The sequence below is a fragment of the Grammomys surdaster genome, unplaced genomic scaffold, assembly GCF_004785775.1.
Source record: "Grammomys surdaster isolate TR1022 unplaced genomic scaffold, NIH_TR_1.0 124820, whole genome shotgun sequence".
Classification (NCBI taxonomy): Eukaryota; Metazoa; Chordata; class Mammalia; order Rodentia; family Muridae; genus Grammomys; species Grammomys surdaster.
In genome coordinates this window covers 362,456-373,727 of record NW_021619764.1, presented here as the reverse complement: position 1 = coordinate 373,727, position 11,272 = coordinate 362,456, and the positions used below count along the sequence as shown (strand labels likewise).

Below are 11,272 nucleotides of genomic sequence, written 5' to 3'. Positions count from 1 at the left end.
TCACCAATTGTACAAAGAAGATCAAGCTAAGGAGAAAAGGGAATGGCTTTTCGGCATGGGCACTCCTTAGTGGGGCTGCAAGTATTCGTAGCCACATCACCCATGGGCTGGAATCTGCTAGTCAGAGTCTGAGCCTCTCCTGCCAAGTGGGTCAGTGGGAAACGAGTGTTTCTTTGGAATGTGTGTGCTTCTATTCCTATTTCTGATCACCAATTAAAATTACCAGTTGTCATTTTTTTCATATTCTAATAGAGCTTCACCAAAGACACAAGAACCGGGCAAATGCTGAAAGAAAATCTAAACAAAAGGGAGCCAACCCATCCAGAAGACCAAAAACCTGACTTCTCAGAGCAGTGGGCATCTAACACCCTATACTCAAGTGGGATGTAGTCTTCACTCAAGCACTGACACTCAGTCATGAGGTCCGGACAGTATCTCACAGCAAGTGTGGGGAGATGCTGTCTCCTCTCTCTCTGCCCTTGTGTTCCAGCCCAAAGCTATATCCCGTGGGCAGCAGAGGCTGTGTGGAGTTAGCTTTAACCAATATGAGGGAGTGACTGAAGGGAGTGACAAAGGGAAGCTTGGAGATGGTTCCTAGAGGAAACACTGGTGTGTGGTGGTGATGGAGGTGTAGGGGGCTGGGGAGCAGTGGTTAAGAATTTGACTCTGAAATCCAGAACAAAACCTCCTATATTTCCCTAACACCATAGATGATCACCTTTAGCAAGAAAATCAGAACTACAAACTGAGAAAAGGATATATTTTGCCTTTCCTGTTAGATGACAAAAAAAGAAGTCTCACAGAAGCAACTTAAGGGAAGCAGTGTTTATTGGGGCTCAAGGTTACAGAGGCATTTCAGTCCATCATAGTGGGAAAGCCAGGACAAGCTAGGATAGGGAGCTGAGCATTGAGTATGACCCAGCCTTGGAGCTGGACACCGACTCCTGACTCTGGTACACTGGATTCCTGGTTCTGCTATCTCTTAAATCTGCCAGTGGCTGTAGGAAAGGGCCAGCAGGGAGGGTGGTAGGGAGTGAGATGGAAAAATGCTCAGAATAAATTTTAAAAGTACAGACTACTTATGAAAAAAATGCCATATTTTCGAAAGAATTTTCTTAACTTCTTCAACAATCTGGCTGAATATGCTAATCTCTGCTTCTTCACGTAGGTTTCTTATCTTCAGGTCATAATTTTCCCTAATAGATTTTATTCTTTCCTCTCTTTCCTGAGGACTAAGTTTCCCGAGGGCATAGTCCTTCTCCACTATTCTAATCTCCTTCTCTGGTTGATTAGTGTAAATTTTCCTCAGAATCTCCACTTGGTTCTTCAGCCTTTGCTCTGCGTTCTTGTATATGGGATCGGAGAAGTAGAGCCCGCCATTGTTCTGTACCAGGGTTTCTATAAGCCCCATCAGCTCCTGCACCTGCATTTCCTTCTCGGCCCTCTCTGCTTTGTTATCGATGGCCAGGCAGCGGTGGTCACACTCCTTGATGATGCTTTTTAGGTTTGTATGTGAGTCGGCAATGAAGTCGTTTAAGCTCTGGTCCTCCAGATTGTCTTTGCGGGTGAACAAGACAATCATGTACTTCATGACTGCCTCCCCAAAGATAGCCTTGATCCTAATAACAGTTTCTTGCTCTTCCAGCGTGAAGCGGTTCAGTTGCAGAACCAGAATGATGGCGTGAGGACCAGGGCAGGACTGAAGGACACACCGGCTGATTTCAATGCAGGTGGTTTCCAGTTTTTCCTTGGTGTCGAAAAGCCCTGGGGTGTCAACAACCAGGAGGTCTCTCTCATTCCACCTGCAGAATGCTTTCTGACATTTCTTGGTGACAGCATGGGATGAGATTCTAGAATCAAACTTCTTTTGCCCGAGGATGGTGTTTGCTGTGGCGCTCTTTCCACTTCCTGTTTTCCCTACCAGAACGATCCTCAGAGAGTCATCACCGGGCTCAGCCATGGTTTTATGTGGAAGCTCTAGTATCCAGGTGCTTGACTTCGGTGTCAAAAGGGAGAAACTGGGTCAGATAAAGAGGAAACCACACTGACCCTTCTGACCTTCTATCTTCCCCGCTGCAGATCTAAACAGCCTAAGATTTCTGAGAGACTTCTCATCTAGAACACTCCATGCTATATTCTTCCTAAGATTCTAACCCACTGCAGTCCCTTCTCATTCCCTGTGAGGAAAGCACCCACCCAGCTTGAAATCTGGCATTTTACTATCATATTGTTGTATAGATATATTTTTGTTCTAAAACAGATTCAACTTTGTTTTTGAGACATCAGGAATCCAGCGAGAAGCAATTACCAGTCTGTCCTATGAAAGAGGACTCAATAGAACCTGCAATAACAATCTACCCATATGCAGTGGCCATATTTAAAGTATGTCTTTATTCATTTCTGTGTTTTGAGACAAAGGTCTTGCTAAACATCTCAGGTTGACTTTGAGGTCACGGCCTGGATGGGAAGTATCTTAATGTATATAGACCATCTACTGCAGAGACTGTTAGCATGGGAAGATGAGGGTATTTGATAGAAGGTGTGGAAATTGTTTAACTCTTTGCATTATTTAGGGCAATGTTGGTTCTTACTTTCTCAAGCTGAAAATCATTTTTCAAAGGTTCTTGTACTCCAGGGAAATAGCAGATAAACTCTGGTGTTCAGCAAAGTGTTTGGAGGTCACCAGGCTCAGACCTATAGGTGACCGTCCCACCCTAAGGAAAAAGCTAAGAAGCTAATGTCTGAATCACAAGTATATTGTGTGTATACATATTCCTTTTTAGTTTAGATCCAAGTCGATACAGGCAGTGCAATTCAGGGACCATGGAAGATATACAAATTACTTCTCAAACTCCCCATCAAAGTACACAGGTCCTCAGAGCTTCTCAGAACAATTTTACTACATTAAATCCAGGTGACTGGAAAATTCCAATGCTACTCTACTGCTCAGTGTCTAGCGAAAGAAGGAAAGCTTCCCTAAACTTTCTATGAGCAAATAAACCTCACAGGCCAAAGTTGAGAAAGACTGAAGAAAAATGCAAGCATAACTCACATACAATTATCAATGCTGCAAGACAGAATCCCATGGCATTATAAACATCATGACCAAGTGAGATTTTTGTCAGTGGAGTTTCTACAGAGTGCCTGTGCTGAAGAAGAAGAAGTTATTAAGGTAACTCACTAGCCAATATTCACGTAAGAAGACTGCAGGAAACGTAAATTGATGCAAACTTCCTATCTGTTTATTCTTCATTTTTTGTCTCCACCTTATTCATTGGGTCCCCAAGCTAGCAAGTTATTGGGGGGGGGGGGAATATTTTCTACGAAAACTCAGATGTTTCCACCTCACTTTCCCTAAGTATTTGAAGAATTAGCCAACTCAAATAGAGAAAACAAGAGATAAAGAGACATTTTCAGTATCCATAGTAAAACTACAGAAAAAAAAACATTCTTATTGAATATCAGACCTTACCCAACAATCTGTTCCTTGCAAGTATATGGTTCAGGATATGAGTAGGAGCACTGAAGAAATGCCTAAATAATTTCCAAATATAACAGATAATGACATCATGAAGAAAGTGCAAAGGTGGAAGTCACTCCTGAGGGTGATGTAAATACAGTACTCAGATATGAAATTCTCAAAAGTTAAACGGGCATGCACATGCAAAGAATGTAGTGAGGTAAAATGAAAGCACATCTAGGAAATAAGCATCCGAGAGATGCTTGGGTGTCTTATTGACTCTGCCCGCTAAGTGATAGCTGCAGAAATAAGCATGTCAAGAGCTCATTGTAGTGTTTAATCTCCACCACGTAGTAAAAGGAGCCAGGGTTTTCAGAGGAGGAATAAGTTCCTCCTCTGAAAAAAAAAAAAGAGTGTAGCACATACTTCTCTGCCTAGATACAAAAAGTATGTGTGGTATACATTACACAGATGCATAAAGGTAAGGAAAGAGGAACAAAAGAAAGGAGATGGGAACACCGAAAAATATTAGGCAGGTAGAATTTTCATGTGTGTATTAGCAAAGGTCTGAAAGTGCAGTTGCACATTCTATTGATACAGGTATGGGAAAAGCATGGGAAAAGCAGAAACTCTCAGACAGCAGATGGGAAGCTAAGCTACAGGTCTATGAAAGGTCATCACTGAAGTACTTGTCCCAGATATCACAATATCGAATGGGGAGATGTACTCAAAGACACACTGAGAAGAATACAAAGAGAAGAGTGCAGAACCCCATGCTGGGGTCACAGTTACAAATGGCAAAAGCAAGGGATGGTTCCATTTGCCATGACTAGGAGACTGGAGAAGGAACTCACATGCACACAGAGGATGTGCTGTATCCTGTGGGATGTCACAGCAGCACCATTGCTCAGTACCAGGAGGTGGGGAATGACCTCCGGAGTCACTGTCATCAAGACCTGTGTGCTGAAGAGAGCAAGGCTTAAGATCCCCACCTAGAAAAGGGTGTAGCACATACTTCTCTGCCTAAGTATAAAAAGAATGTGTGGTATACATTACACAGATGCATAAAGGTAAGGAAGGGACACAAAAGAAAGGAGATGGGAACACAGAAAAATATTAGGCAGTAGGTCTTGAGGGTAGGCTTCCTTGAACTGACTGTCCTGTAGGTTTAATTTTGGAATGATATAAATATAAATTATAGTTTTATAAGAAGCATATATTAGAAAATCAATTCTCTAAATCAAAAATAAAATGAAGCAAGTGAGTGTGTCTTTAAACACATCAAGTTCACTGAAGATCTCTGCAGAGTGTAAAAAATAAATCAGAGAGAATGTAGAAGTGCCTAAAAAACTTTTTATAATAAAAATAATAAGAATCATGTTGATATTTTTACATCCTCAAATTATCACCTGTGTGAATGCTGAAAGTGCAGACACACACACACACACACACACACACGCATGCACGCACGCACGCACGCACGCACTCGTGAGAAACAATGCCACTCTCACTCCTGGCATCCATGGCTCTGTCTCCTGAGCAGTCAGTCCTCAGTACTATTTAACTCCATGGAATCAGGGAATCCTGGGAGAGTGACAGGCCCCAACTTCATACCAGAAAGTATAGGAAATGACCTGTGACCCTCACACTCAGCTCTATGTCCTAATTCAAACTAAACCGACTGTGAATTCTCTGTGACTTGCGCAAGAGACCTGAGGGCTGACGGTGGGTGCTTGAGACACTTGAAGACGGACACTGTGCTTGGCATCCTGATTGTGATAATAATGACTCTTTAGGTTGTGCGCAAAAGATGCACTTGCACATAAAACTATGTGGGATGTCTACTGTTAACTTTAAAACAATCTGGAGGGAGGGGTGCAGCAAGCAGTGGGCTAGAATAAGCACTAAACCTCATGTTCAGGAGTTGCTATCATCTACCCTCAGGCCCTGACCTTCTCTGTAGATGTGTGGTTTTTTCTCTAGTAACAAGTTAAGGTTTGTGTATGCATTTTCTAAGTACAACTCACTATGTGTTGCTTCAGCACAAATGCATATTTCATGGGAGTGTTTTCTCTACATAAAGACTCAAGGATGGAGAGTCCATTTCTTTCTAATTTGGTAGGTATAGAAACAGTAGTTCCAACACATCCAAACACCACCTCCCCACCCCTGTACTCACACTACCCAGTGCAGGGACTGGAGGCCAAGACCTTCTGACTCCACCACGCCCCTTGTAACCCTCAGAGATCTCTTTCTGCCTCATCCTCTGGTCATGATTCTAAAAGCCAGTGAACATCTCAACAGATGTTCACTGAACCACCCGGAACAGGAGGGGAGAGGACAGCCCTTCCCCCAGGAAGTGAAGAAGGAGACAAGCCCGCCCTAAGCATGGCAGGTGAGGACCACCCATCTCTCAGTTGTATTTTTTTCCCCAAACTGGGAGGGCAATCTCCAGAGACAAGAATCAGAAACACTCATCTCACTACAGTCTAAAGTGGGTCCAGGACACCCAGAGAACCTGGAACTGAGCAATGAACAGAGAAAGTGCTTCAGAAGGATGCAGAGATAGATCAGGGCCTTGACCATTCTTGAGACTCTCTAAAGCCCTGTGAGAGTCCATCAGGGTGGTCCTGGGGACTGCACAGGGTAAGTTCTGTGAAGGTCATTTGCAATGCTAAGTATAACCACAAGTCAGGATTAAGGCATTTGCCACACAATGCCACACAGGGTTAGAGCCACAGCTCAGGGGCAGAGCACTGACCCAGCATGTAAATGGCCCTTTGTTAGAGTCCCCATCATCATGAAAGAAGAAACCCCAGACTGCAAAGCTCACAGGCTCAGCCAGAATTACAGATACAGTGGTCCTTCTCCACACCACATCACGCTTTCAGAGCTCCTAGCCTCCACTCCGGCCCCACACTTTCAGGGTCACAGCTTTTTTCCTGAGAAGTGTAAGGTGGACCTAGACACAGAGTCAGCAACAGGATTTCATCCTGCCCGTGTTGATGGTCCTCAGATAGCCATCAGTGCACTGAGAGTTGATGTGGGGAGCTGAAGGGAGTTAGGATACATTTATACTTGGTGACCTGCCTCCTGGTTCTGAAGATCTGCCTCAGGGAACAGCTTCTCATGACATGGGCAGAGGCTGCCCATCAATCAAGTCTTTCCTGTTATTCATGAGATGATGGACCTCATACTAAGCAGTCCCAGAAGCCTTCCAGGACCTCTCAAGATCATGTACAGAGTGGCTGGGTGCTCCATGCTTGTCACCTCCATCCCCCATCCCACATGCTCTACAGCTTCCCATCCAGCTTACCTTCTTCTGCAGCACTGATGAGCTCTCACACGGTCCTCAAGGAATCTGTGTGCACCACTACTCTTGCTGCAGTTCTGCAAACCCTGAGCACAGAAACTGGAAGGGTGGAGCCAACGCGAATGGTTTCAGTTTGAAGAACAGAGGAAACAGTCCCCTGTTGTGGTGGATGCTTCAGCTTAGCCCTGAGTGAATGAATCCCTTCCTTCTTGTACTTGCTGTGATGTCAAGTCACAGCCAGCGGTTTGGTCTGATGACAGTTGACTCTGAAGACCCCGTTCAGTGGTCCATGTGTTGCTAAGGACACTCCATCATCTGCTGCAGGATTGCATGTTGCTCCTCTTTGCAGGAGTGTGACCCTAATCTCCAAACTGAGAGGAGTCCTAACCACTGATGCAGCTCAGCTGAGCATTTACCACCCTTGAGGATCACTCTTAGCTGGACAGTAACCTCTTGGAAGGCCATTCCCTGTGCTATGTAGCTCCTAACAAATGATTGGTCAGCGTGGAGATATAAAGGCACGTCCTTTGGTGCTGATTTGGGATAGAGCGAGAACTCCACTTTAGCTCCCATGCTCCAACTGAGCTGACTCTCTGGATCTTCTTGACACTTATCACATCCCTGCGTCTTCTGTTTACTTCAGTGTCCTAGAATTCTTGACACTAGAAGCCATCCTAAGTATATTTTGCCATGCATATCTCCATATAACAGCCTGTACCCTAAGAGTGTCAGAAGGTTCTGTCTAATCCTCTTCTCTGTGTGGAAAGCTGAGGGCTCACTTTGGGGGAGAGTCCAGGCTTAGCATTACCAGGGCTGTGGTACTTGAGATAGCCTACAGTAACTCTTCTGGCTACATCATGCAGGGTAATTATTTTAGTCTTTTGAAAAACTGGCTCTGTTTGTGAGTGATTTAAATGTCTACATAACAACCAACTTTATTTATTTATTTATTTATTTATTTATTTATTCATTCATTCATTCATTCATGGTGGTATATACCCAGAAGTAGAACAGCCAGTAAGGTATGTTTATAAGAGTTTATCTTGTGTGATTTGTGTGTGTGTGTGTGTGTGTGTGTGTGTGTGTGTGTGTGTGTGTGTAAACAGGAACAAAATGTTTACTCAGCCTAGATAGGGCACCAGCGAAAGACCACAGAAAGAATTCCAACCCATTTCACTTATTTAGTGAGTTTATTGTGATTCCTTACAAAAGGTTGGACAAGGAGTTACTTACAGGAATATGGATAACTCAAAGGCAGCTGCCTCACTGAAAAGCTCACCCAAAGTGGTATGACATTCATGATTCATGAAAACTGCATTCTTGAGGCTCTCTGAAAAACTTTCCCTCAACCCCTCAGAAGAGTTTTTTCTTTCTAGTGAGTGCTATAACATGCACAAACTTGAGTAGTACCTCCTGAAGTCTTGTAAGTTTCAGGATCTTCCTGAGTCTTGTAAATTTTTTCTTCCTTGGTCCTATGACCTTCCCCCACCCCATGGAAATGTTTAACTTCGATCTCCATAGAAATGTTTCAGTTCAGAGGAAATTGTCACACCATAGAGGTAAAAACTTTAAGACAAGACCAGAAGCCAGGTTACAAGGAAAAACAGAAATCATTCTTCTGTTCAGCAACTCACTCTTGGAAGAACATTCTCATGTCCAGAACTACCTTAATACTTTCTGAGGACACACTCTCAATGACTTAAGAAGCTTCTATGAGGAGTTATCCCCCCCTCCTTTTAATAACAGCGCACACATGCACACGCACGCACACACACACACACACACACACACACACAAACACACATTTAATTGTTCTTATCTCTCCACTACCCTCTCATCCTGCTTCTTCTCTCAATGAAACCCTTCTAGTTCTCTCTAAGTCCCCCTCCTAGTTTCATGTTTTCTCATTATGTATGATACTGAGTTCGAGTAGAGTTGCTTGCATGATAGGTATGGCTTATTTCCTGTAGTTCTGACAGCTCATCAATGACTATACCACTGAAGAAAATGATACCCCTCTCTTCTAACAACCACTTGTTGCCATTAGTTCTTTAGGGAGAGGTGGAGACTCTTAGACCCTTCCCCTACCCATGATGGAATGTTGATGAGTTCAGCCTTCTTCAGGTTTTGTGCAGAAATACAGAGCTGCAGTAAATTCATGACTATAAAGGCTACACCATTCTCTGGCTCTTATATTCTTTCTGCCTCCTCCATGAGCTTTGGAAGGGGTGATATAGCTGTCCCATTTAGGGCCATAAATTCTATTATCACTCATTCTTGACACTTTGACCAGTTATGAATCTATGCATTAACTGAAAAATAGAAATGTCTATTTTTCACTGAAAAATAGAAATGTCTGTTACTAAGGCTGGGAGAAACACTAATCTGTGGATATAAACTTGTATTGAGAAGACAATTGGTCAACATTACTACTTAGAAAAATAATAGTAGAAGTTTCCCCCACGAGGCCTGTGACTTTGTCAGCCAAGGGCTCTAAACCAGGTAAACAGTAGCAGGCGTGAGTTCCCTCATATGGAATGGGCCTCAAATTCAAGGAGAATGGATTTGGTTGCCCCAATAACTCTCGTGCCTCTATTGCATCAGAAGACACACTTTGCCTGGCAGCATTGGTACTGTAGATTGCAGGATCCATAATTGGCTTTATCTCTTAAACATTCTTACCTCTTAGCATCATCACACCAAGAACCAAACTTCCAGTGCATGAACCTTTGGGAGACATTTAAATTACATTCAAGCCATAGAAGCATCTAAATAGATGGCCAAACTATATTTTGTTTTGACTGAATAACCGTAGTGAATTTTATTTGTAGATGCCATAATATTTAACCACCTAGTATTCTTACCTAGCAATGAAGGGCTCTTCAGTTAAAGCATTGTGCTGATACTTAGTTTTCATCTGTCTGTCTGTCTGTCTGTCTGTCTGTCTGTCTGTGTTTATGTGTCTGTGTCTGTTTATGTGTGTCTGTATGTGTGTCCGTGTGTGTGTGCGTGTGTGCATGTGTATGCATGACCCTAAGTGAGCTTGCTATTGCTGACTCAAAGAAGTTGGTGTATTTATTTGGTTGTTTTAGCTTCTGCTGACCTGCATTATGGAACCACAGCTTAATATAAAATATTTATCCAGATCTTTTTATGAATAGATACTTTTCTTGGTGAGCAACTTGGTAGCAGTTCTTTACGTTGTAATGAAGAAGAGTCATGAAATGCTTAAGAAAATGAAATAATTATGTCAAGGTCACAAAATCAACACAGATATCTCAGTAAGGCTTCTGTGCAGTAACAGCAAACGTGTAAGCAAGATATTAGCAAACATTTCATCTGCTACAGCCAGAAAAAGAAAACCCAGGAATAATCACAACTAAGCTAAACTGGTTTCTTGAACATAGAGATGAAAAGCCTTACTGAAAAAAAGAAAGAAAGAAAAGAAAAAAAACCTTTAAGGCAGTGAAGATATTAATGAGGAAACTGAAGAGAGAAAGACCTCTTACATTCATAGATTGGCAGAACTAATACTGTAAAAATTGCAACATTATGGAAAGAAACCTACAAAAGCATAATCTCCATAAAAACTCTAATGACATTCTTTACTCAACTAGGGAAAAAAGAAACAATCATACAGAAGCAGGAAAGACGATGGAGAGTCAACTCTTAGCCAAAAGAGCAATGCTGGAGATACCAGAACACCTGACTTCAAACCATACCACAGAGCCATAGTGATGAGAACACCATTGTACCGTCACTAAGACAGACATGTGGACGAATGAGTTACAGTAGAGGACCTAGGAATAAACCGCACAGCTATGGACACCTAGTAGTTTGAAAATTTGTCAAAAACACACATTGCCAAAAAGCTTCTTCAGCAAATAGCAATACCAAACTACACATCCCCACACAGAAGAATGAAGTAAGATCCTTAACTCTCACCCCATAAAAATTACAGAATCAAACACAGTGATCGACTAGAAGCTTTGAAACTATAGAGGAAAGCTTGGGAAAGATTCTTCAAAATGTTCATATAGGCAAGAATGTTCTGATAAGGTTTCTAATACCAAAAGACATGACCCCAAGAATTAACCAATGGGACTGCGTGAAATACATAGTCTTCGTAAGCAAGAGAAGCAATTAAAAGAGTTAAGAGGCAACATATAGAATGGGAAATAAGATTGAGTTACACATCAGGCAGAGATTCATATTTAGAATATATAGAGAACTAGACATTTTGATTATCTTTTAATGTTGACAGCATCTGACCAAATCCACACACTCATGTGAAAAAAAAAAACCCACTGAAAACAATTGATGGTGTTTGTTACCATTTGCCACACAGTGTTGGGTCATAAACTGCTTCCAAACCCTGGTCTCAATCCTGAGTTTATTGTACTGCTGTCTGTTCAGTTGGGTTTTAGCAGAGTGAGCTGGGCTCAGCTCAGCACCTCTAGGCTTCTATACTTCTGTGGGGTATAGTAAGAAGAGAAACA

The 11,272-nt window shown here is 42.4% G+C and overlaps 1 protein-coding gene across 3 annotated transcripts; it reads right to left on the bottom strand.

Moving 5' to 3' along the window:
- Window positions 1-810: 810 nt before the first annotated feature.
- On the bottom strand, window positions 811-6,869 carry LOC114636671 (GTPase IMAP family member 7-like). 3 transcript variants are annotated; one of them, XM_028784717.1, is made up of 2 exons: window positions 6,777-6,869; window positions 811-1,996 (listed from the first exon to the last, which is right to left on the bottom strand). In XM_028784717.1, the coding sequence occupies exon 2, from the start codon at window positions 1,958-1,960 to the stop codon at window positions 1,076-1,078; it is 885 nt and encodes a 294-aa protein (XP_028640550.1). In that variant the 5' UTR covers window positions 1,961-1,996; window positions 6,777-6,869; the 3' UTR covers window positions 811-1,075. The 3 variants fall into 3 exon arrangements, with proteins under 3 accessions (XP_028640550.1, XP_028640548.1, XP_028640549.1); XM_028784715.1 differs by lacking the exon at window positions 6,777-6,869 and adding an exon at window positions 5,640-5,831; XM_028784716.1 differs by lacking the exon at window positions 6,777-6,869 and adding an exon at window positions 3,057-3,892.
- Window positions 6,870-11,272: the final 4,403 nt, after the last annotated feature.

Bases quoted from the DNA above. Each gene is read 5' to 3' on its own strand.
- LOC114636671 (XM_028784715.1), bottom strand. From the start codon at position 5,723: ATGAGGCAGAAAGAGATCTCTGAGGGTTACAAGGGGCGTGGTGGAGTC. The intron at 1,997-5,639 runs GTGAGTACAGGG...TTGACACCGAAG, and splicing joins CAGTCCCTGCACTGGGTAGT to TCAAGCACCTGGATACTAGA.